Source organism: Ostrinia furnacalis, unplaced genomic scaffold (genome assembly GCF_004193835.3).
Source record: "Ostrinia furnacalis isolate ACB-3 unplaced genomic scaffold, ASM419383v2 OfSCF2047, whole genome shotgun sequence".
NCBI classification, from domain to species: domain Eukaryota; kingdom Metazoa; phylum Arthropoda; class Insecta; order Lepidoptera; family Crambidae; genus Ostrinia; species Ostrinia furnacalis.
The window spans coordinates 1,505,793-1,531,814 of NW_021132286.1; the positions used below are offsets into that span (position 1 = coordinate 1,505,793).

A 26,022-nucleotide genomic window follows, 5' to 3' on the forward strand; every position below is an offset into this window, starting at 1 on the left:
CTAAACTTATTTGTCATAGTCTTCATAGACAAAATCATGGGTAACCAACTCCATAGTCCCAACATATTATTTCTATGTATGTGCCTATTAAGTTTTATTTTAATAGCTAATATCATCATCAGCAAGATTGTATTTTTGAGCAATAACATGTTCCATAAAGGCGTTTCGTTCATTAGTATACGTTTTATTATTATTGAATTCCTACGACACAATTTAATTTATTGTATAGGCCGTTGTCAAATGTACAAACAAGTTTTTTATCGTATCAATATAAATAACGCACTTAGGCTAATTAGTGAGAGGTCGTGTGTTGTGTCTCGCTTTCTTGGAACGCGGCCGATAAGTGGTTTATCTTTTGGAGCACGAAAGACGAACGAAAGCCTGCAGGAGAGGGATGAGGGAGGCAGGCTCGGCGCGGGCGCAGGTCACTCCGCGGCAGTGATCAGTGATCGCTCGGACGCCGCTCGCGCCGCACGCTCCACGCTCCGCTCGAAGCCCCGCGAAAAAACAACAACACCCCGACCCCGAGTGACCCTAAAGTGCATACCGAGCGGTCGGACGAACGAAACGACTTCGCGAACTCACCGCCATATTTATGAACGATCCTCGTTAACCACTAACACCCGCTTCGCTATAACTTAATAAGTGAGCTTAATTAACTGTTACTCTTATTAATTAACGCAAAGGTGAAAACGAAACCAGCGAACTGTGCACTGAAGACAGAGTTGGCGAATTTTAAATGTTAACGGGCGGTGGTCGCTGACGGCGGCGCCGGCGCTCAGGTGAGTTGCTGTTGTATTTGAGTCAACACGAGCCGGTCGGGCTCGCTCCCGCGGGTCTTTGACAGCTCAGTATTCTCAACGTGCCCGCGCATAATTTATACTTTACGCCTCATTCATGGAACCTCTAGCTGGTTTAACTCGTTCCGTTGTTATATTTTGGGAATGCGAGGCATTTGTATTGTTTGCGGAGTAACCAATTAATGTTAGTGTTATTATGATGACTTGTGTCATCCTCATGACACGACGCCGGTTGTTTGGCCGTCGCGACGAGAATGCGCCGCTTTGTTCGTCGGGACCAAAACAAATAACTCACCTGTATGCTTCTGATGTTGCCACTCGTGTTTACTCACCTGTTTCTTGAATTCTTTTCGGCGATACATTATTGTCTACCGATCCGTTCTTTATGTTAGATTTATCCGCGCGTTCTTAGTTAGCTGGAACAATATTTAACGTCCAATCATATTGAACAAAGAACGGGTTTTTATTTACATACGTAAGATATGGTTAAGAATTGCCATATTTAAGTTAAATTTTACTCTGTCATATAGGTAGGGCATGGTGTCAAAAACTTTTGGTACCCAACCCATAGGTAGTTGACCCCGAAGAATTCGAGACCTCCCTTCCCATCGGTGATTCATGCGATTGTAATGCAAAGGAGGCAAAGGTAACCGATGAGTGGGTCAATAAGATTGTCACGGCTTTTAACTGTAATTATGACCAGACGGCGAATGCTGTTGGTACGACTAGGTACGACTTTTATTGTAATTTGGAATTTAAATCTGTCAAGTTTCGAAATTACTTCCAAATTCCTTATTCCTTCCTTCCAAATACCTACTTCAAATCATTTTGTATCTGTAGTAACTACTATTGTGTTTTCCTATGTAGGTACAAGGCTACCTTACCACCACTTTTCTATCAGTTTCATGTATACTAAGGTCATTCGATAAATTATACGTACTGAAGAAAGCTTATGATTCCACGCTCATTCAGCCTTTATGCTTGTTATTTATTTATTTATTTATTTATTTGAACACCAACAAGGTTACATTGAGGCTTCACAAAAGTAGGTAACTATAAAAAATGACACTTGTTAAATGCAAACTTAATTATAGGTGAAAACATCATGCGTTAGAGACTAAAGCAACAGCAATTAGGGATTAAAATTGACTTGTTATTCAAGTAAAAGCAAAAGGAATAATGTAATTGCGGGTTTCAGTTTCTCCAAAATTGTTAATTTTATATTTAAACGATCTGGCTCATTACTTTTCATATCGAAGGATGTTAATAATGTCACTCGCGACATTATGGTTTCAGTACGTACCTACGAATTACGGCTCCGGCCTTGTGCCGCAGCTGGTAATTTCACTTAATTTAAAAGTAATTAATAATTATGAGTTGTCGCCGTATCAACCCCGGCCTCGATACAATTGTCATTTCTCAATATTTGGTTGTCTTCACTTTTATCGGCAGTTGCCGTACACAAACACTCGTCTTTTACTCGAATGTTATGCTGCCACACTGACCTAACTTAACAGGCAATTATCTGCATTATTGTCTTTAGAGACACTATCATCCATCAATACCACTTACTTAATCGATTGTTTGGGTTACAACAAATACCTTAAATACTTAGCCGATGACCAACTCCTTTCCGATTGGAATCCAATAACATCCTTTTAGTGGACAAATCGTATTGCTTTGTTTAGAGATCGTTAGCTATGTTTAGCGGTTGTCACCGTCCGGTATTGCCTCCGGCTCGTTTCGTCGCATTTCAAACAAGATTCCTACCACAGTAGATCTGAATAAAAGGCCTTAACCCCTTCCTATTCCTTTATAAGCCTCAGTAGACCCATAGTTTTTATCATCTCAGCATAAAGACTTCCTCTGCTAAACACCTTTACAGACCCTATAGTTTAGCAGCTGGAACGATCAGTTAACGGCCTGCGTATAAACCTCCCCGCAACTTTAATCAGAACCCAGATTATCTACTAATAATTGACTAGGTCTAGCTTATTAAAGAGCTTGAATGCCGCGAAGCCTATAACCGTAGGGTGTACGTTTTTGTTTGATTTATTTTGCATTGGGTTACTCACCTACCACAATATCAGCCAGCATCAAAACACTGATGTTATTTTGAGAGATCTAATTAACTAAATGTAATGTATTTCTTTAAGAAACAGAGTGAAGTCCTTAGGTGAAATCTTATACATTATTTACTAATTAGTTGTAGCTTTTTTCGAAATATTTTAAATGAAACCTACAAATAAAGTTTATGTAATGCCTTCGTTATTACCTCTACGATTGTGACGCGCCTGATGCAAGCGCGGAGACCTCACGGCTGCGCGTGCGCTATCACTTCGCTGCTATTCCGTGGATTGGGTCATTTTTCCTACGCTACCACAAAGACAGCTAAAACGTTGATCAATGAAAGCAGACCAATGTTATTGTACATTCAACTAATCACCACAGAAGATAATGGCATAAGAGCAACCCCATGGCAGATGGGTAGGGTTTTGTCTGAAATTATTTTTACTACAATCATGTCAAAAAACCACGTTTGTATCTGAACGGCATTTCAATCCGATTTTCATTCCAGTATCAGTTCTGATAACCCGCTCTTCAGGCCACCCATTCCGCGCCACCTACGCCTCTCACGCACTTGCTACTAAATACTGCCATCGCTTGTGGTTTCCCGTTAATGGCAATAACTATTACCGCGTCTGTATCCTCAAACAGGTCTTTGAGATCAGGAACACCATTTAACTTATTTGAAGTCTTCTTTTTATCCATGTAACGTAATTTGTTATGTAACCGTTTTCCAAAATCGGGCTATTTGGGGCAATTCTCCATTGCAATCCCAGTTAACCCAATCTTTTCCATCCTGGAAAAGCATGACAACGATTTTCCGTCATCTCCTTGAATGTGTACTTATCAATTTATGTTTGGCGGTTTCTGAGCTGATGTCGGTTGTTTTTATTAGAGCGAATCGTGTTGTTGATACTAGCCCGATCTTGGAGGCTTCTTTTTGATGATTTATTGATATTACTTGATGGGACAATGAATAACGTGAAAATAATCTGGCTATTACCTTTTGGCTATGCTCAAAATTACCTAATGTGTTGTCTAGAGCTCGCCCAATCAACTCCAATCACGCTGACATCCACTGCCCACACTGGGCGGCTCACTCTTAAAAATATCCTTCCTGATAATATTGGTGACAATATCACGAAATATTAACCGATTCTCTACTTCAAAGTTGTTGTCTGTCTGGACTATAGTAGATACGAGTATTAGATAGTATTGTATGTTAAATTATTTATGAGTGTTACACTGTGTAACTTGGAGTTGGAAGTTATGATCTACGGTTAGCTGCCAAGAATCTTAAAGAAACCTAATTGTTTTAGATTTTATTTCAATACTCACACTTATTATTAAAGTTGAATCTAGGTGCGCCGGTTGCTATGTACTCCCATTGTTAATGCGTGTGACCAGTAATGGCCGCTGGGAGGTCGGTCACACTCCAATTACCGAAAAATTTATAAAAGTTGAGAGTAATATTTTTAAAATTAATGAAATTCAATGAATGAAATTGATTTATGTGCATAATACCACCATTGTATGATTTTAGTTACTATTTTTCAACGGTATCGTTCTCTTTACTCCTAAACGCACGAGTTGCTATTGCCTACATTTTTATTTTCATATTGTGGCTTGCATCATGAATTTTATTATTAGTGATGTTTTTTTATCTAATTACCATGGACTCTTCGCTAGCACTATTGTACTGTAACAACGCTATTAATGCTATCTTTTTATGCGAATAAATATGCATTATTCTTGTTATTAATTAGGTATGGTGCGGCACGAAACTTAATAAAATTATGATTAACAATATTATAATCGCTTCCAGAATCCGAAGAAAATTGAACACATCAGCATTTATCAAAGTTCTTAAAGTTCGTTTATCTAATTTCACCAATGGTCCTACTCGTACGTGCAATGTGCATTCTCACGGTGTTTGGTGCGCACACGCCGTGACGAGTGTAAGAGTGGAGTGGACCACATACATTATGTCTTTCGAGCTTTAACCCTTTGAGAAATTACTTCATTTCTATTCTTACCTTAGTCTGGCGTAAGTAGGAACGAAACGAATGACAGAAATCTATATCGATAAAGACACAATTTCTTGCAAAGTCCTCGGAAATCCTTAAATTACCTATATTTAATTTTGATCCTCAATTTTCAACATGTCAAGAACAAGTCATTTAAAACTTTGCAATACCGTCCAGAACCTGTTTTCTGCCTCAGATAAAGAGTCGAGCAATTTTTTTCCCGTTGAAATATAATTACGCGTCAACTCATTTCCAATGTAATTCAGCTTGAATCACAGTCACATACTAAGGAAATCAGAAACGTCCAATTTCCCACATTCCTCATAAATCTAGGACCGTTCGTGGGTAGATTAACTTTTCCACTTAGAAATATGAGTCGTGATGTAAAACGGGTTCCGTACAACTAGACCGAGTGGCCTTCCAGGCTCGCATCCGTCTCCATTGAGCCTGACACGAAGGGGTGAACTTATGTTGATGTCGATATCGATGATTGCGAGTACAAAGATGTTTCTTTTACGTATTATGTAATTAGGCAGTGTTTTTTTCGAGGGATATTTTTCTTTAATTGCCATTTACCAGTACCATTTTCATGTGAGTTACGAATACCTGAAACCTTTTTCAAATATGTAGTCTAAAACAATGGGTAGTTTATTTTAAAGGCAAGACTTATAGCCTTTGTTTACAAGAAACCACTAGTTATAAATCTTCTTTATTTATTTGAGTGTGGTTTAGGTTTAGTGATCATCAATATTTACCTTTCATACAGTGACGCAAACGTCACTAGCCAGTAATCGCATGCAGCTGAACCGATCGCGATGCGCCCACGCGGCGGTGCAATGTCGCTGTAAATGCGGCGATGATGCGCGGCTCACGGTCACCAGGGCCTGGGGTTCCTGGACATGGAATAGGAAAGTTTTCATTAGGAATTTTTTTATTCAATGAAGCTGTCTAAAGTTAAAAGAATCATTTTGAGCGCAAACATCTGTTCTCAATAAAATCAAGTTGCTCTCTTTAACTGACAATTATATTTTCGTGTCAACAACTGATTAATCTGTAGATTGGTTTGTTACTTTTGGAAACCTCCTTCCCCTTATAGTAATAGTGATTGTCTCATTGTCTGAAACATTCATGAATTCAGTGACCCCTCCTCTAATGACATAGTCCAGACGTGTGTTTGCTATCCGCCTCAGTGCAAACCCTGGAGGAGGTTAGAGGAAGAGGGAGGCAGGATAGACGATTGTGATCGAAGTCGGGTGGCGTCACTGGCACTTATAATGCCATTACTGCCAGGTAGCGCACTGGCGGCTGGGCTTACATGCTGAACATTGGCAAAACTTCTTTCGTGTGACAAAATTACACACTTCATTCAAAATTAAGTGATAAAAACTGTGAGCTTACTTGATTTTTGCTTTGTTGTGTTGTGGTGCTATCACTTTTAACTAGGTGAGAAAAATACTTTCATATCGTTTCCTTACTTCTTTTGTTCATAGCTTAGCGAAATGAACGCGGAGCGAAGTGAACCGGCAACACTCTTTGCTGTCACCGTTGTTATTGTCGATTTCATGCTTGTCATTATTATTTCCTTTCAATAATTTCGCTCTGGGTTTTGCATTGTGGTAGCTTCTTCGTTGTTTGATGTAGTTATTTTTTAATTAATATTTTTTGTAAATGGGGGTTAAATAACCCTCCTTCTGGTGCAGTCGGGTAAATAATGTCTGGTTTATTAGTTCGTGGGTGTTTTTGAGTTTTGGGCAGTCAATAATTAGTGGTGTCACCGTCATGTCAGCCCGCCACGCGGCGTAGGCGCATCTGCGGCCCGCGCCGAGGTGGCACTTGCGCGTAGACTGAATCCGCGCCGCCTGTGCCTTGCCGAGTCTAGGAGTCTTGCTCTCTTCTCAGATAGGGTCTAAGAATACTTTGTCTGGCTTGTGAAAAGTTTCTTCTATTTTGTGATAGTTGAGAGGGGGTGGTGTATGGAAAGGTGGTAAGTGCATGACTTTTTGCCTGAAATTAAGTTTCGTAATACTTAGTATGTTTATTTGGTGTAATGAAAAGGATATTTTAATGGCTTTTATTGTTTTATTCTTCTTGTATATTGTCATTTTTCAAAGTGTAGATGTACTAATTTGAATAAAATCATTGAACACATGAAACGGAATAACTAAACCCAACAAAATGTCTGTCCAAAAAATGTAACTGATATTAAATAATTTGAATTTGAAAGTATGATTACCTAATCATAAAGAAAAAGAGATTACTTAGTAACAGTTTAATCTGTTTGTTCGGCTAATTTGTTTACAAAAAACATAATAACTTATCAACATGTTAACTTAAAGAAAACAGAATCATAAATATACATGCAAACATAAACATAATGTTATTTGCGAACTATTATTAGGTGTTCAATAATATTTACAATTGATACTTTTATCTCTACAGGTAAAATCCTCTCCTACCTATGTTATGATGCTAGACCTACCTATTTACATATTTAATATCTCAGTCTTAAATATTATCTTGTTGTTTCCTTATACATATAACAATGTAACATGATTTCATTTATTACATTTATCTGGTTCAAAATAACGAGTTCAAAATATCAGGAAAATTGTATTATCTAAATAGCGCTGACGATGTCCGACATTAGTCAATGAGTTTGTAATTTAGTTATTATTGCTAAACATTAGCACACAAACATACTTTAATATTTAATATTATAGTCACATAAACGATATAAAACTGAAACCTAACAAATTTTTATCCATCTTTACAAAATAAAGCTCCTCCAACAAAGCTGAAAAAGAGATTAAGCAAAAAAAAACATAAACATCTGATTTTTTTCATCAATTAAAATTTGATTGTTTCATTGTCTGAAGTTCGCCAATTTCTAGTCCGCAAGTGATCTCTGCAGAACAAGGTGTATTTATCAGTAAAATATAACCATTCGTTTACGCTACAAATGAACTCGGGTCGCCCACCACAGTAAGTGATGTCATTTATAAAATTGAAATTGCTCGAGCCATTTAATTCACAGAAACGTTGAAACAAATATCACGTAGGTGTCATTTGCTTATGGAATTGATTACTTTGAAATGGAATCGTAAATATTGATCTTGGATGATGAGTTAAGGCACGAAGGTTTTTACTAAGTCGGAATTGATAACCCCAGAAATGTGTTAAAACATTTGTTAAACCAGGCATAACCCCAGTTTACTATTTACGACACAGTTTTATAAATATATTTTCTATCCTTTGAAGGACTATCCTATCTCTTATTAGTGGTTGATTAAATTCGTTGCTTATTTCAACATGAAGATTATGGAGAATCTGGCACATTGCGACCGCTTGACAATTTGCGAATTTGACAATTTGCGCATAAAGGGATTATCGTTGTACCTTCCTACAACGTTAATGTACGAACTATTAAAATGTTTTAGACGTTAGGAGTAAGTAAGTACCTAATTGATCTTTAGGGACAAGAGTTAGATAGGAATTGGTGACAATTCCACGAAGTGTTCGCGCATGGAGCGATCGCGAACGTAACCCGAGCCCGTCAAAGCCGTTCTCAAAACAATCCCGACTAATAGGTAGATCATGTCAGACATTAGACTAGCATAGGATTAGCTGCCGTAATTGGTATGGACACAACATATCAGTACCTATATTTAAATCCATTAGGATCTTCAAATAATTTTGGACAGTATCAGCCCTGTCGAGCATAACAAAATTTTTTGGTGAAGCACATTGCACTTCCCAAGACAAAAAGAAACGCAACACATCTTGTGGACAGACTGGACACGTAACAAGTAACAAGACTGGAAAAGCAGCAAATGCAAGTCCTGCGCGCTGCAGCGGCCTGAATAGAGAACATCCGATACGCAGCCTTCATGCGCCCGCGCACTGCGACCTGTTGCGGACAATAACGCACCCACTGTACACTGTATACTGCTAGCTATGTATACAGCCTGGAGAAGGAACTTGTTAGATACAGTTTGTTAGGCTCTATGAGCAGATGCTGCACCTTGAAATTAAACTACGAAAACGAATATAACTATGCGAAAAGAAACCACTTAAGTGTTTAGAAATTTCCCATAATATTCTCATATTATGCTTGTAAAACTACAGCCTATTTATAAACTACGCTGTAATCTTGTTTTAAATGTCGCTCGGGAAGGTAAACACTGTAATTTCCTTCAATCAACGTCCAATAGAAAAACATGTCCAATCGACGCAATCGACTGTCGGCAGACATCATTCGCGGGCTATTAGCATACCTACATGATGCATTATAGTGTTTATTTTCTGCATAGATAAATAACTCGCGCAATCACGGGTGCAGGACAAGAGAACCACGGTGTATTCAAGACTGACTAATTGAACCGTCTTTCTGGACTCTGGAGCTTTCTAGTTAGGTTTATGTGTCGTAAAAAGTTCTAGATAAAAAACGTTCTTATCCACATATAAACATCTAAAGTGCCTCTTTGTCTGCTTGGACAAGATATTCTCGGAAATAACACTGTGTTCGCAGCGTTGCTAAGCAAAGTCGGCTCATACCAGCGGTGTAGGCGTTTATGCCCTAAAAGGCTTTTAAATAAATTCATATGCCCAAACCATAATCTGAATTTGCATATCGTAAAAAATAACAACTCCTAATTCGGCGTTTAGACGCGTCTGTAGAATACTTAGTTCTAACTCGTTGCGAATTTATATCTTCCATTTTGTTTTGAACCCATTCGTTTCCATTGCCATTGCCAATGGAAATCAAAACATTCTTAGATTGAATCCTAGTATACGACTTTGTTAAACACGCAACCCCATAAAAAATAAACCACAACCAGCCACTTCGCCAGCAAAAACCACAACTAATGAATTCAAATCTGTGGTTGATGCCTATAAATTCATAAGCTAGCTGACAAAAAATGAACACTAAGATCACTCTTCAACTTTTTTGTAATACCTACCTACTTTAATCGATCATTTCTTGCTGGAGATAAACGTAACTTCAACTACCAAGACCGTCCAATGGAGTTGAAGTAGATATCATAAAGATTTTCATTCCTTCAGTGGAGGCTATTGATGGTCTCATTGGAGCCAACGTTGGCAGCATTATTGGCCGGCGCGCGCACAAAACAAACAAGGCGGCGGCACCCACGGCCGCAAACCAGTTCCGATGCGCGTGTGGCGTGCGCACTCCCGATCCTGCGCGGCGCTGTAGTGATGCCTGTTTGCAAAACTTACTGGCTCATCTTGAATTTTTTTCTAAGTAAAAGTCGAGAAGTTTACACTAAATAATTACCNAAATTTCAAGAGTTTCCTCAGAATATCTGCAAATCGTAGCATTCACGGCTACAGATACGCGAGTATTGATTGTTTTAAGTCAATTAGCAGGAATCATCGATTTGGTTCAGATCGAAGTTGATTAAATAAGGAGTACGAGTTACAATCCACTGCTTAATGGACATCCATAAGCGAGTAGTTAATGATGATCATCCCCAGTCGTGACTGCTCGAAAGCATCAAACTGCCATCCTCTAAGATGTAGCACCTCACTAGTCTAGACTTGCGTTAATGCTCGTAGAATTTATGCACCACGCAGACTTAATAACCCAATAATATACCGTGAGTGAAGTCTCACTCGGCTGGGAGCCGGCCGACATTACTCGTGGACCCAACACAAGCCCTTGTACAAACCCCTCACAATAATGAGTATTACGTTTTTTATTATCATAATTACAAGACGTTGGAATACGTTAACTATCCCTCCACAAACTTGTTTCATAGAAAACATCATTTGAAAATCTTTGTTTGAATACCTATCATACCCATTTGCTCCAGACATGTAATACTTAGTTCTTTAACTATAATTTGCATATTGGAAAAATTAATAGCGTCATTTTTACTTAAATGTGAATGTTTCAGCTTTCTAAAGTTTGAATTGAATTCATTAAAATGCTTTGTCGTCGTTTACTTTGTTCCGTTGTATTCCAAATTGAGCTTCAGAAGTACCTATTCAATTCAGAACACTGTCACGAAGATCTATAAGTTTTACTTATTCTGCATCTGTCACTGTTTTTTGCTTGGTCGGACAATTTTCCTTATAAGCGAGGGCCCATTTAGAGCGGCCCGTAGAAGGCATTTGGGCACATACCTCGAGACTGGTGGGTGATATGTAATTGCTAAAACCAGCATACGATCATCTGTTTTTTCAAGTAGGTATCTCTAATAGAAGTAACCTAGAAATGGTTGTGGTAAAGAGCATGTAGGTAAACAATCCAAAAAAGGTAAACTGGTCAATGTTGGATGACTCTTGAAGCGTTTAATATTAATTCTTCTCAGTATCAAATCTGCAGTGTGTAAATCTACTTGTCATTCTTGTTCTATTTTGGTCCACTGTCCAAATGTCCTCAGCTGTCTCGTGATGTTATTCGCGGTTTTTATTATCTCAATCGTCATCTTGATCCTTAACAAATTTGACACCAGCTGTCAGATTACCACAATCAACGTTCCACTTAGCTTTTGCTGTTTCCGCGTTGACACATCATCAGCACACATTAGCATGTTGTCGTCAATCATTGTGGCCCGAGCACACTCGACACTTGAAGATATTGCGAATGCATGGTAGCATTCAGTTTTTACTTTCTCAATGTTAGATGGACATTAAAATGCCATACCACATCGTGTTTCACCTTCATGCTACTTGTTCCGTGACTGATTGACCGAATGACAGAATCAACATAAGGCTCAGCTGAAGATAGATTCCGCGGATAGATTTTATCGCTTTGATTGTGATTGAATCTGCGATTTATGCAATCTTGCCGAGAAGTTCCTTTGGAAAGTTGGAACTTTGACTACTTAAGTCTTTGAGCGCAAACTATTGAGTGTGCTCTCACTCTTAGAAACAGGAACGCAATCGATTCTGGCAAACAATCGATCATCCAAACAAGTGGTGCAGTGGGTGGCTGACTCACGCCATTCAGCCTCAAACCGAGCCGGTTGTGAGATCATTGGAGCCGAGATCTAGGCTTTGCACGCGTTTATTAACACGACCTGATACTTTATCGTGTAACTAAATACGGCTAATTTATTTTAACACAATAATTGAAGGCTCCTATGTTGTATACTTAAACCTACCTATTTGTAACTGGGACTACTGAATCAGCTATTCGTTCCCATTGCTTTCGTGTTTTTAATTTGGAGTTTTGGTTTTTCCTTAACCTATTCTATCAAAGTATTGGATGAGTCTAATACCTAATTCCATCCATTTAATATTTTGTACAATCCTTGGCCACACGCTTTTTTAAATAAAACGTGATATTTTTCAAATAAATATTTTGATCACTTAATCGACTATGAAGCCGACTGTGAATTGCAAGTTTAAGCTCTGCGATTACATTCACTATAGATTAACGCGTTTTTTACCATTTATTGTTGCAGGAAGAATTTGTATCTCTGTGATTTTAGTTTTGACTTCTGACCAAAATGTTGGAATAGAAAGAACATGTTTTTCCTACGCGTGGTGAATCTAATTTTATTTCCATTCCAAATTATCAAAAACGTACAAACATTGGTACTTTTTCTTTATTTTCCTTTGAGAATATTTAATTTTAACTTATGGATCTTTGTCCAGCGGTTGAGATTGGGACGGGAAGAGGGCCTGCCCCGTTGCACAGTTTTATATCGATCATCTGGAGACTGTAATTACTCCTTTGTCCGATAAAGATCAATCGATGGCTTTCGTGCTTTCAATAACCGAGCCGATGGTATCGCGCTGGACGTGTTACCGTCTGTTTCTCTTTACTCGTTTACTGTTAGCCTCTACATAGTATTTAAATTTAAAATATATCATACATCTATACTTATAACGTCAACTTTATTTCAGACTGTCTAACAATGATTAAACTTGTGTCTCTTGGCCTAAAATCCTCCGTCTTCGTCTAGGTATAAATTTTTTCATCGATCCATTTAGAAAGCTCTCCTATAACTGGATCAAAGCCCACTAATGATTGTCTCCGTTGCTTTGCAATATTTTATGTCCCAATGTTTCGTTTTCTTCCGGTCATCTCTCTGATTGTCCGCCCGCAGACCTTCGGAGGATATTTGCGTGTGACATCACCCGGCCCACGTGCAAGGCTGCGATAAGTGTTATTTGACAAGTTATTGCCAATTTTGCAATTGAATGCGCGACGAGACGAGTGCGTGAGCGCAGATGATCTTATCACCTTAATTTGTTTGTTTGTTTGATTGATGCAACTCCATATTTGTGGAACGTGAAGGGAGGCGAGACGGTAATTTATTAAACGCAATATGTAATATTCGTATGTATCTATCTACTGATTATTGTTTAACGCTAACCCAAACCATATGATATGATGAATAAAACTGTTGGTAGCAAGCAAGTTAATAAAAGTAGATTGGATTATTATTGTGAACTCTATATCAGACACAGTTACATACCGTATCAAAAACCTGTAAAAGGAAAATATGGGATAAAGTATAAATAGTGATTAGGTAGAGTCCACAGTAGCGTCAGGAGGACATAACAAAATTTGGGTAAAATCATTTGTAAAATTCCTACAACTTGTTATGTAAGTTGTAAGACATCAAAAATTGCTACAAAGACTATATTACTATTCCATCCACAAACCTACTCAGTAAAAGCCTTACATTTCCTACATCCGGCGCGTGACGTCACGCGGAGGTTTCCGCAAAACTGTAGTTGCGCAGACGCAGACGCGGCCGGCATACTGACGCCACCGCGCGTCGCAATCACATGTTTACTTGTGATGCAGTGAAAGCACTTTTACTGACATTGGCCCTGGGTTTTAGAGAAGCTTTTGAATAATTTTTCGATTTGCCAATTTGCTCGATTTGTTATTCAGTGCGTGGAGTGTTCGTTTCTCTAGTTTAACACTTTCTTTACTTTTCACAACTATTTATAGTATTTAATTTGAGTGAGTACTCAGAAAAATAATATAAAGCTGGTACCACTTAACTATAAAATATTTCTGCTTCAGTAAACTGCAGAAACTGCGCATTTGAACTGAGTAAATAAATAGAGGCAGCGCATCAGATAAGCCCGGAATGCCGGCAAAGGTTAATATCGTAGACGTACACCAAACGAATTCCAGCGCCTTATTAGATACCTCGTGAATTTTAGAAGCTCATGCAAAAACAGGGCTATTATTTTGCGGTACTTATTTATACATTATTTGTTTTTATTTTATTAGTTATTAAAGGTACCTACTAAATATTTACTAATAAAAAACGAATACGTTTGTCTCCATACCTTTTACGTGATGCTCCTTGGCAATATCCCGTGTTGTGTGTGACAGGCTAATCTTTGAATACGAAATAAATCATACAAATAACCTAAGTGTCGCTTTCATGTTGTTGGGAACTAGGTACGTAGTAATAAATGTTTATTATTAATGTTTACTTTTCATTTCCACTGTTGATTTCTCACGGTGTTGTACGACGATAAATTCTCAAAACTAAACGATTAAAAGCAATAAAAGTTGTTATGGCTTAACATAGACTTTTATAGCGATATGCAAAATTAACTGTCTTTACTTTACAGCGTTTTAACTGACAAAATTAATGAGTTTCCCGTTAAGCCAATCGTTATCCCGATGAGATTCGAACTTTACTACTCGTAAATGAAGATGGCGCCTGTTTATTTATTTTAATCGGCTATTTATTATTATCAACAAAATAAACAGATGATCTTTGGTAATTAGACTGAATTTAATTCTTAAAAGATCAATTTTAAATAGAGTCTGAATCTATGAGCTTTACAATCAAAATTATTTGCCGAAAATCGTTTTCAGATTTTTTTGACTGTGATATTTTAGTTTCAGAGTCCTAATTCTTCAACAGCAATCTTAAAATCTCTGAAATTGTTGGAAAGAAAGTAACAATTCTTTTCGAAGAATGACGATGGAAAAAGATGAATAATATCGACAAAGTCCATCGTTCCTTCTGCATGTATTTAGATAAATGACGCATCAGCACGGTCACGGAAGCGTCGTCCGTCATCATTGTTCCTTACGCACGGAGATTAACATCTTCCTAAAGACGTGTCCTCAACGAGAGTGAACGTGGAAGTAGTAGCTAGTACCTAGTACCCTGTTTCTGTGTAGTCTATCCGAGTGATGATGATGTTTACTGCGAATACGAACTGTTATTAATTCCAGTCCTTTACTGTCATTAATTGGCAGGACGTCGGCTTCTTCTTTTAACTGCTGCTCTTGGTTACTGTATATGTTGTGTGTTTTAGTGGCAGTCAATGTACACGAAGCAATACTTTGAATAGCGAGCGGCTGATAAGTTATTAACTAGCTTGCGAATCAAAGATTGCTCATTACATTATTTTCTAACTAAAGCTTTTGAAAGCTAGGGTGCCTTAATACATTTAATTGAATTTGCTGCAAGCCAGCTTCGTGCTTTACCGTCAGTAAAGACATTACAAGTAGAATTTACTGTATCTTGATAAGGAGAATGCAAGTCAGTCTGAAATTAGTTCGAAGCCATAAAATCATTTACATCCATTGATATTACGAATGTGGAGCAATTCGATATTTAACGTTTCATACTTGCTTTCTTATACAAGTAGGAATTCTTAACGGCTCAATAATTAATTGAATGGGTTTTTTTTATTTTACTTAAAATGGCGCTTTATTCGAAGTGCAATACGTGGCGTGGGTAGACTTTTTGCGACTCTAACATTTTGTATTTTCTCGATGAAATGACATCATTTACTCGTACCTTACCTCATTCAATCATGTTTATTGTTTCTTCCTTCGTCTTCTATACCAGATGGTTACATTCCAGTGGGGCAAGCATCTGTACCTACGCTAATGCACACTCTACTAATACTAATATTGTATTATTTTAGAATTGAAACCTTTCGTCCATATCCTGCTTGATAGATTTCTTTAGGTAACCTATGACATTATGAAAAAAAAAACTTAACCTCTAACGACCTTCATTAAAGCAGGTTCTCAGTTCTTGTTTTTGTATTAATAAAGTTTAGTGCTGTTTTTCTCGCTTCACTGTTTTACAGTTGGTCCTGTTCTTTCATTAGGGACATCATTTTATAGCTTGCTAGCATTTACATACTTACGTATTCCTGCACTTTTTCTTTCCAAATGGGCGACGTTGGCATGGCAACAGTGTCGGCGCGCGCGCAGGGTCAAGGCTGGTGCGAGACGACACTCGTCCGCGGACGGGCCGAACGAGCACTTTCTACGAATACTTACTATCTTGGCCCTTACAACCTTGGACGAGTCACGTTACGTTTCTTTTACGGCAGGTTTGAAATCAGTCTGGACCGAACGATGATTCAGACAGACGATAGAGGATTTATACTTATTTGAGTCTGTTTTTTGGTAACCACAACCAGACAAACTTCATATCATTTCTTCAGATCCTTTTAGTTTTGAAAATAGAAGTCAGGATATCCCTACCTAACTATGAATTTGTTACTTTGACAGTTCTAGTAGGTATTTTAAATGTATTCTGTACCTACTTACTTTGACTCAACTAAATTTACAAAATCCTTCATACTGCACTACATATCGGGTATATAAATGGTCTTCTTTTCAAGCTCGACCATGTTAAGACTTTAATGTTGCCTTTGTTTTATTATAATAACCACTAAGTAGGTTTTTTATTTGGTCATCTATCCAGTTAATCCCAAAACACACTTTTACTCTTAGACTACTTAAGAACACGCATCTTTCGGAAATCACGTCGAAACTATGTCACCCTAAAAGCTCCGATGGCGTTTATCTCGTAATCCTGCCGGCGCGTACGCAACCGCTCCTGGGTGGCCAGCCGTGATAGCTGACACTGATAGCAGGCTGCGGAGTGACGTCACTGCCCATTTACAAGCACCAGCTAATTGCTTGTTAAGAGCGTTTACGCCGTTTGGCGCAAAAACAGTACTTTTTCAACTCGTTACAATCATTAACCAGTAATACTACAAATATGTTATACACATAAATAGTTAGNACGATACGTATTACCACTATTTACCAGACATTACTATTTATTGCATACTCGCCGGATTACACGTAGGAGCACGCGCGTAACAGCTTCGGCCTTGCATTATTATAAGATCTTGTTCCGCCCTTTTACGAACTTCCTCCGTGAGGATATCCCCGCCGAATTCTATGATGAACCTATCAAAAGTCATATTCTGCAATGTCAACCCACCACAAGGTGGACCGACGACCTGATAAAGGTAGCGGGAAGGCGCTGGATGCAGGCCGCTACCAACCGTGCGATGNTTTCGCTCAGTTTTTGAACCCTCTGTTTCGGACTATACACAAGCTGGACTCTTAAACGATTCAAATCCATTAAAAGTGATTAGTACTATTGATATCGCTGCAGACACGGTGGAGAAATACTTGAAATTACTTGATATTACTAAGGGGTGTGGGCCTGATGGCATTCCACCCATCTTTCTCAAACTCTGTAGCAAATCTTTGGCTTACCCTATATGTATTTTATTTAATTTATCCTTGGCTAAGGGTACAATGCCCGATTTATGGAAGCAGTGTCATGTCGTTCCGATTTACAAGTCTGGCGATAAACACAATGTTCAAANAATTTTAGAAGCTCATGCAAAAACAGGGCTATTATTTTGCGGTACTTATTTATACATTATTTGTTTTTATTTTATTAGTTATTAAAGGTACCTACTAAATATTTACTAATAAAAAACGAATACGTTTGTCTCCATACCTTTTACGTGATAATCCTTAGCAATATCCCGTGTTGTGTGTGACAGGCTAATCTTTGAATACGAAATAAATCATACAAATAACCTAAGTGTCGCTTTCATGTTGTTGGGAACTAGGTACGTAGTAATAAATGTTTATTATTAATGTTTACTTTTCATTTCCACTGTTGATTTCTCACGGTGTTGTACGACGATAAATTCTCAAAACTAAACGATTAAAAGCAATAAAAGTTGTTATGGCTTAACATAGACTTTTATAGCGATATGCAAAATTAACTGTCTTTACTTTACAGCGTTTTAACTGACAAAATTAATGAGTTTCCCGTTAAGCTAATCGTTATCCCGATGGGATTCGAACTTTACTACCTACTCGTAAATGAAGATGGCGCCTGTTTATTTATTTTAATCGGCTGTTAATTATTATCAACAAAATAAACAGATTGTCTTTGGTAATTAGACTCAATTTTTAATTCTTAAAAGATCAATTTTAAATAGAGTCTGAATCAATGAGCTTTACAATCAAAATTATTTACCGACAGTCGTTTTCAGATTTTTTTGACTGTGATTCAGAGTCCTAATTTACAGCAATCTTAAAATCTCTGAAATTGTTTATAAGAAAGTAACAATTCTTTTCGAAGAATGACGATGGAAAAAGATTAATAATATCGACAAAGTCCATCGTTCCTCCTGCATGTATTTAGATAAATGACGCATCAACACGGTCACGGAAGCGTCGTCCGTCATCATTGTTCCTTACGCACGGAGATTAACATCTTCCTAAAGGCGTGTCCTCACTGAGGGTAAACGTAGTAGTTTAGTGCCTGTGTCTGTGTAGTAGATTATGTTTATAGCGAATACGAACGACGTCTGTTATCAATTTCAGTCCTTTACTATCATTAATCGGCGGGAACGTCGGCTTCTTCCTTACTGCTGCTCTTGATTTTCAACTGTATGTTGTGTATTTAAATGACATTCAATGACGAAGCAATACTTTGAATAGCGAGCAAGAATTAACTACCTTGCAAATCAAATCAAATCTTGCTCATAACATTTTTAACTAAAGCTTTTGAAAGCTCTAGGGTGAACGCGCCTTAACAATACATTTAATTGAATTTGCTGCAAGCCAGCTTCGTGCTTTACCGTCAGTGAAGACATTACAAGTAGAATTTACTGTATCTTGTTAAGGAGAATACAAGTCAGTCTGAAATTAGTTCGAAGCCATAAAATCGTTTACATCCATTGATATTACGAATGTGGAGCAATTCGATATTTAACGTTTCGTACTTGCTTTCTTATTCAAGTAGGAATTCTTTACGGCTCAATAATTGGGTGTATTTTTTATATTACCTACTTAAAATGGTCCTTTATTCGAAGTTTTCCAATATGTGGGTAGAGTTTTTGTGACTCTAACATTTTGTATTTTTTCGATGAAATGACATTAATTTATCATATTTACTCGTACCTAGTTCAATCATGTTTAATGTTTCTTCTTTCGTCTTCTTTACTAGATGGTTACATTCCAGTGAGGCAGACGTCTTAACCTACGCTAAATACGCTAATGCACGTACTATTTTTAGAATTATATTATTTTAGAATTGAAACCTTTCGTCCATATCCTGCTTGATTACTTGATAGATTTCTTTAGGTAACCTATGACATTATGAAAAAATCTTAACCTCTAACGACCTTCATTAAAGCAGGTTCTCAGTTCTTGATTTTGTATTAATAATAAAGTTTGGTGCTGTTTTTCTCGCTTCACTGTTTTACAGTTGGTCCTGTTCTTTCATTAGGGACATCATTTTATAGCTTGCTAGCGTGTATTCCTGCACTTTTTCTTTCCAAATGGCCGGCGTTGGCATGGCAACAGTGTCGGCGCGCGCGCAGGGTCAAGGCTGGTGCGAGACGACACTCGTCCGCGGACGGGCCGAACGAGCACTTTCTACGAATACTTACTATCTTGGCCCTTACAACCTTGGACGAGTCACGTTACGTTGCTTTTACGGCAGGTTTGACATCAGTCTGGACCGAGCGATGATTCCGACAGACGATAGAGGATAACTTAACTAATACTTATTTGAGTTTGTTTTTTGGCAAGTACAAGCTCTTGTTTTTGTCAAACTTAATTTAATATCTTCAGATCATTTTTGTTTTGAAAATAGCAGTCAGGATATCCCTACCTAACTATGAATTTGTTACTTTGACAGTTCTAGTAGGTAGGTATTTATGTATTCTGTACCTACTTACTTTGACTCAAATAAATTTACAAAATCCTTCATACTGCACTGCATATCGGGTATATATTTTATGGCCTTCTTTCCAAGCTCGACCATGTTAAGACTTTAATGTTTCCTATGTTTGATCATAATAATAACCACTAGGCTTTTTTGGTCATCTATCCAGTTAATCCCAAAACACACTTTTACTCTTATACTACTTAAGAACACACTTCTTTCGGAAATCACGTCGAAACGATGTCACCCTAAAAGCTCCGATGGCGTTTATCTCGTAATCCTACCGGCGCGTACGCAACCGCTCCTGGGTGGCCAGCCGTGATAGCTGACACTGATAGCAGGCTGCGGAGTGACGTCACTATGCCCATTTACAAGCACCAGCTAATTGCTTGTTAAGACCGTGTCACAAACACTAACGAGTAAGTGAGAAAACAATTATTGGTTTAGTCACTCCCTGAACAAAGACTGCAGTAGAGTCAGTGGGACAAAGTGTTTGTGTTGATGCCTTTTGATTACAATGCAAAGTTAAAGTTTGTTTACTTTGTTACTACTGATAAAATAAGATTTTAATGACTTTATTTAGCTGTCGTCTATTGGAATATGCTCGCGTCCACGTAACTGCAGAACGACTGCAACTAAGTTACGTTACCTAATGTTGAAGTAGGGACATTACGTTGTAACTTAACCTAAATAAATAATAAGTTCGTTAAATGTAATGTTAGCCTCCTTCTACCTTATTAGTTTTTGTAGCCGGTATCGTTGAGCATTATTATAAATAGAGGATTGACGAGGATGCGCCTTCCACTTTCTTCTATACAAACTGAGTTTCACGGAAGCGGAGCCGCGGGCGATAGCTTGTCTAAAATATAGGCAATCACAGTGTCTGCCCATTAGCCTAGTAGTTAGAAAGCTCACCTCTCGTTGGCCAGGTCAAGCCTTCGGATCCCGGGCGCGGCAGGGCGCAGGGCCCGCCTGTAATTTGTACAAGGCGCAGTAAAAGGTGATTACTGCCCGGTGTTACCATTGCTTGTTCACCTCCAGTTAAGCAATTCATTAATTAGCCGACAGAAATGCGTTGTCTGGTAACCGTTTACACAATGCTACAACCATTCCCTGATACAAGACCATGACAGAGGCGATAGTGTGGCACAAATTTATTTGAACAAGTAGGTAAGAGTATTACTTAACAGTTAACTACTTGGCCAGTTCCAAAAGCCATCAGATCATCACTTGTAACTGTCTCTCGCACTTAAACTCTTTCATCACTCGACACATGTCCAAACAATCGATACATCATCATTACCGGTGCCGACAGCAGACTAGTTGCATCACGCGACTGTCATCGACTCCTGCGCAGTGACGTCACCGGCTGTGCGCGTGAGTTCATCTTCGGCGACTGCGGCTTTTGTTTACTTTTTAGTTTCGCGACTCCCTTAAGCGTTTCTGAGAAAGTGTAATGAGCAAAGAATCTGTGGAAACAGTATTGTAACATATTATGTACTTTTATTTACCCATACGTAGATAAATAACTAATTGTAAAGATTTTTCTTTCCATCCGGTAAATCTTTTTACAATCTTCATGCATTTATTAATCAGCTCCACAAACCGATGACTATCTTAACTACAAATTACGCTTGTGCCACATTTTTTTTCAACGCTGTAGTAACTGCCCCGTAAAGGCAAAACCACAGGCTTATGCTGAGTCCATATACAGCCGTTTTGCAGTAGGACAAGGGCGCCGGGGTGGCACTCAGCCCAACATGGCGGACAAGTGTACCTGCTGTTGAACAAGTCGCCATCTGGCGCTCAAGGCAGCCCTCGTGCTTGCGAGGATGCGTGACTCAGGGCATAAAAACATACAAAATAATCTGTATGACATTGCTGGAAGGTCGACGTGAAGTCATCGATGCACTTAATTGTAGGCCGATAAAAGTTGCTGCTTATCAATTGACACTAATTTTTATTGCTCAAGAAAGCAATCATCTGAATTCCTGAAAGCGTTCTGTCTGATACGTGCAGAATTGGAACAAGTAAAGAAAACTGCAAGTCGAATGCAATCGGTCGCTTTAACCAGTTATGAATGTATAGCCTGACCAGGAACATAAAAACCCTGGCATAGAGGCGCTTCAATTGCATTTGATAGTGCAACACTGAGTACAATCCTACATGTGTTAAATTAATAGGCTAAATTTATGTAGGTATCAGGATTCAGGATTACGGGCTAATTTGACATTTTCATAAATTAACGAAAACTATTATTAAAGGTAACCTGGTTTAAATAAATTAAATGAAACCATCAATCGAGCTAGAAGGATTTATTTTATTATTCATCAATAATCAAATTCAGAACTTAAATATTCAACTGCAATGTCTGCTCATGAACGCTTCAAACTCGATACTTCTTTCCCAATTCCATAAAATTCAAAACTTAGAAAGTGACAAAAAACATTAAAATAAGTAGTTGTAACAGACTACAGCTAATTTTCATAGTGGACTGTACTATACGATAAACATGTCAGTCNTAAAACTAGCATCGAAATTACCTAAACTTGACATGCCACGCTAGACGTAAACGCTCTTAAGACCGTGTCACAAACACTAACGAGTAAGTGAGAAAACAATTATTGGTTTAGTCACTCCCTGAACAAAGACTGCAGTAGAGTCAGTGGGACAATGTGTTTGTGTTGATGCCTTTCGATTACAATGCAAATAAGTTAAAGTTTGTTTACTTTGTTACTACTGATAAAATAAGATTTTAATGACTTTATTTAGCTGTCGTCTATTGGAATATGCTCGCGTCCACGTAACTGCAGAACGACTGCAACTAAGTTACGTTACCTAATGCTGAAGTAGGACATTATGTTGTAACTTAACCTAAATAATTTAGTTGGTTATATGTAATCCTTCTACCTTATTAGTTTTTACACTCAGTATAGTTGAACATTATTGTTAATAGAGGATTGACGAGGATGCGCCTTCCACTTTCTTGTATACAAACCGAGTTTCACGGAAGCGGAGCCGCGGGCGATAGCTTGTCTAAAATATAGGCAATCACAGTGTCTGCCCATTAGCCTGGTAGTTAGAAAGCTCACCTCTCGTTGGCCAGGTCAAGCCTTCGGATCCCGGGCGCGGCAGGGCGCAGGGCCCGCCTGTAATTTGTACATGGCGCAGTAAAAGGTGATTACTGCCCGGTGTTACCATTGCTTGTTCACCTCCAGTTAAGCAATTCATTAATTAGTCGACAGAAATGCGTTGTCTGGTAACCGTTTACACAATGCTACAACCATTCCCTGATACAAGACCATGACAGAAGGCGATAGTGTGGCACAAATTTATTTGAACAAGTAGGTAAGAGTATTACTTTACAGTTAACTACTTGGCCAGTTCCAAAAGCCATCAGATCATCACTTGTAGGTAACTGTCTCTCGCACTTAAACTCTTTCATCACTCGACACATGTCCAAACAATCGATACATCATCATTACCGGCGCCGACAGCAGACTAGTTGCATCACGCGACTGTCATCGACTCCTGCGCAGTGACGTCACCGGCTGTGCGCGTGAGTTCATCTTCGGCGACTGCGGCTTTTGTTTACTTTTTAGTTTCGCGTCTCCCTTAAGCGTTTCTGAGAAAGTGTAATGAGCAAAGAATCTGTGGAAACAGTATTGTAACATATTAAGTAGGTATGTACTTTTATTTACCTACACGTAGATACTAATTGCAAAGATTTTTCTTTCCATCCGGTAAATCTTTTTACAATCTTCATGCATTTATTAATCAGCTCTACAAACCGATGACTATCTTAACTACAAATTACGCTTGTGCCACATTTTTTTCAACGCTGCAGTAACTGCCCCGTAAAGGCAAAACCACAGGCTTTATGCTGAGTCCATATACAGCCGTTTTGCAGTAGGACAAGGGCGCCGGGGTGGCACTCAGCCCAACATGGCGGACAAGTGTACCTGCTGTTGAACAAGTCGCCATCTGGCGCTCAAGGCAGCCCTCGTGCTTGCGAGGATGCGTGACTCAGGGCATAAAAACATACAAAATAATCTGTATGACATTGCTGGAAGGTCGACGTGAAGTCATCGATGCACTTAATTGTAGGCTGATAAAAGTTGCTGCTTATCAATTGACACAAATTTTTATTGCTCAAGAAAGCAATAATCTGAATTCCTGAAAGCGTTCTGTCTGATACGTCCAGAATTGGAACCAGTAAAGAAAATTGCAGGTCGAATGCAGTCGGTCCCTTTAACCAGTTATGAATGTACGTAATTAACTACATCTACTTATTCAGTGCCTGAAATTTGTCTCTAATGCTCAGATCCTCGTTTATTAATCATATAGTATCAGAAATTTAGAATGATTCAATTCAAAACCGTAACGTACTCTACTTACGATATGATTTTTTGTGAGTCTTCAAAAGAATATCCAATGCATCAATAATATTTTTCAGTCTATAGGATTTGTTTTACCATAGTATAGCACATATTTTACTTCCTTGATTTGTGTCAATGCAAGGCATGATATTGTCAGCATATCAGGGCGCGAAGGTCGCTGCACAATTGGCCTGAAAGACGCATGCGCTTCAGCAAGTTCAATTGGTCTCTCCACGTGTCGTCAGCGTAAACATTGGCATAAATACCTTTATATGCACTGTATTTGCCGGCGCTGCTTCATTCATTGCAGTTGGTAAAATAATATTAAACAATCGCTCACTCTTGTATATGTTCCAGTACATACTCGGTCAATATAACGCGAATTTTATTAGTAACCGATTGAAAATTCCAGATATAATAACCAGTATGCAATTAAATAAAACACTATCCTTGCCTAAGTATTACGCCCTAGTAGGATTTTTTTAATAGCATATTGGGAAAATGATAAGTAACCTAGATGCTTAAAACTTTTAATCAAGATGATTATGACACTTTCATAAAAATAAATACATATTTATTTATTCATGTTTACAAAATTTATATTGTATATGCGACGCTCGGGGCTGAGAGTCAACGGTAGACAGCCTTGAGGGTTAATTAAAATTTATGTCACAAAAATTGGTGCTGTCTGAATAAAAATGTAGGTATTGTTATTGACAGTCTCACACATAATTATATGGGTGCTACAAAAAGCTTGTTATTTTTATAGTTTTGTAGGTTGTTCTCGGAATGACTGCATTGACCATTACGCAATGTAGTGCTGTGCAGTCTCATGATCATGTCACTTTACTTAATGTGGCATCAGAAACATGTCCTTCTTAGGCAATGCCTCTATACGGCTATGTTTATTTAAATATACAAGATACTAAATTTTAATGTGATGAAATTACTACTATATTTATTGAAACATAAATAATTTGAATTGCATAAGTGCTTGTTACTTATTTCCATTTTAATTTGTTCACAGAATGTCTGAAGGAGACGTGTCACTTATTCGCGACGAGGACGTGTTGCGGCGTATGGTAAGTTATTATAATAATCACGTTGTTTCATCATATTATATTTTATTTTATGACTCCAATGTTGAATGAAAGAATTAAGATGCATGGATAAACGCCTGGTGAATATCAATAGCAAGAGGTTACAGTTGCAATAGCTATTACGAAACGAAAAGGAGCAACTAACTGCATGTCTGTGCAGAATTGAAGCAAGTTAATGAACATACAATACGATGAATTCTTTATAGTATCATTTATTAATTCAATCAATCAATCAAATAATTTATTTGTAAAACATAGGTAAATGTAGAATTCAGGTGGTACATAATAATGGGTAGAGCTCGTATGTTTGGCCTATGAGTGGCATACAAATTATTAGTCCCATATAAAAATACAAACAAAAATTTATAGTTACATATCATAATAATTCAATGTCAATTGTAAATAAGACTTAATTTGTATTCTTAAGGAACGAATAACCCCCTATTAAACAACTAAAGTTAAGTCGCCGCATCAAACCCTCTTAGGATCGTGGTCTCAATGAGGATATGTTTTATGATATGCTCACTTTATTTAATTAGTTTACTTAACGTTTCCAGTGGCAGCAGACAGAGGACTTCTCCCGCAAGAAAGAGATCCGCGCACACATGTACCGCCTGCGCGAGGAGCGCCTGCGCAACCTCTACTCGCCGGAGCCTGCCGGCGACAAAGGTAGC

General features: G+C 38.1%; 1 protein-coding gene across 6 annotated transcripts in view; it reads left to right on the top strand.

The window, feature by feature from the left end:
- Nucleotides 1-423: 423 nt before the first annotated feature.
- Nucleotides 424-26,022, top strand: part of LOC114354390 (microtubule-associated protein futsch) — a 71,820-nt gene continuing 46,221 nt past the window's right edge. For 3 of the 6 annotated variants that reach the window (XR_003656018.1, XM_028306760.1, XM_028306761.1), the window contains exons 1-3: nt 424-782; nt 25,276-25,330; nt 25,906-26,017. Coding sequence is in view for 5 of the 6 variants with exons in the window: in XM_028306760.1 (XP_028162561.1) it covers nt 25,277-25,330; nt 25,906-26,017 (166 nt within the window). In the remaining variant the exon portion in view is untranslated. The remainder of the gene's footprint in view (nt 783-25,275; nt 25,331-25,905; nt 26,018-26,022) is intronic. The other 3 variants (XM_028306757.1, XM_028306758.1, XM_028306759.1) reach the window with 1 other exon arrangement.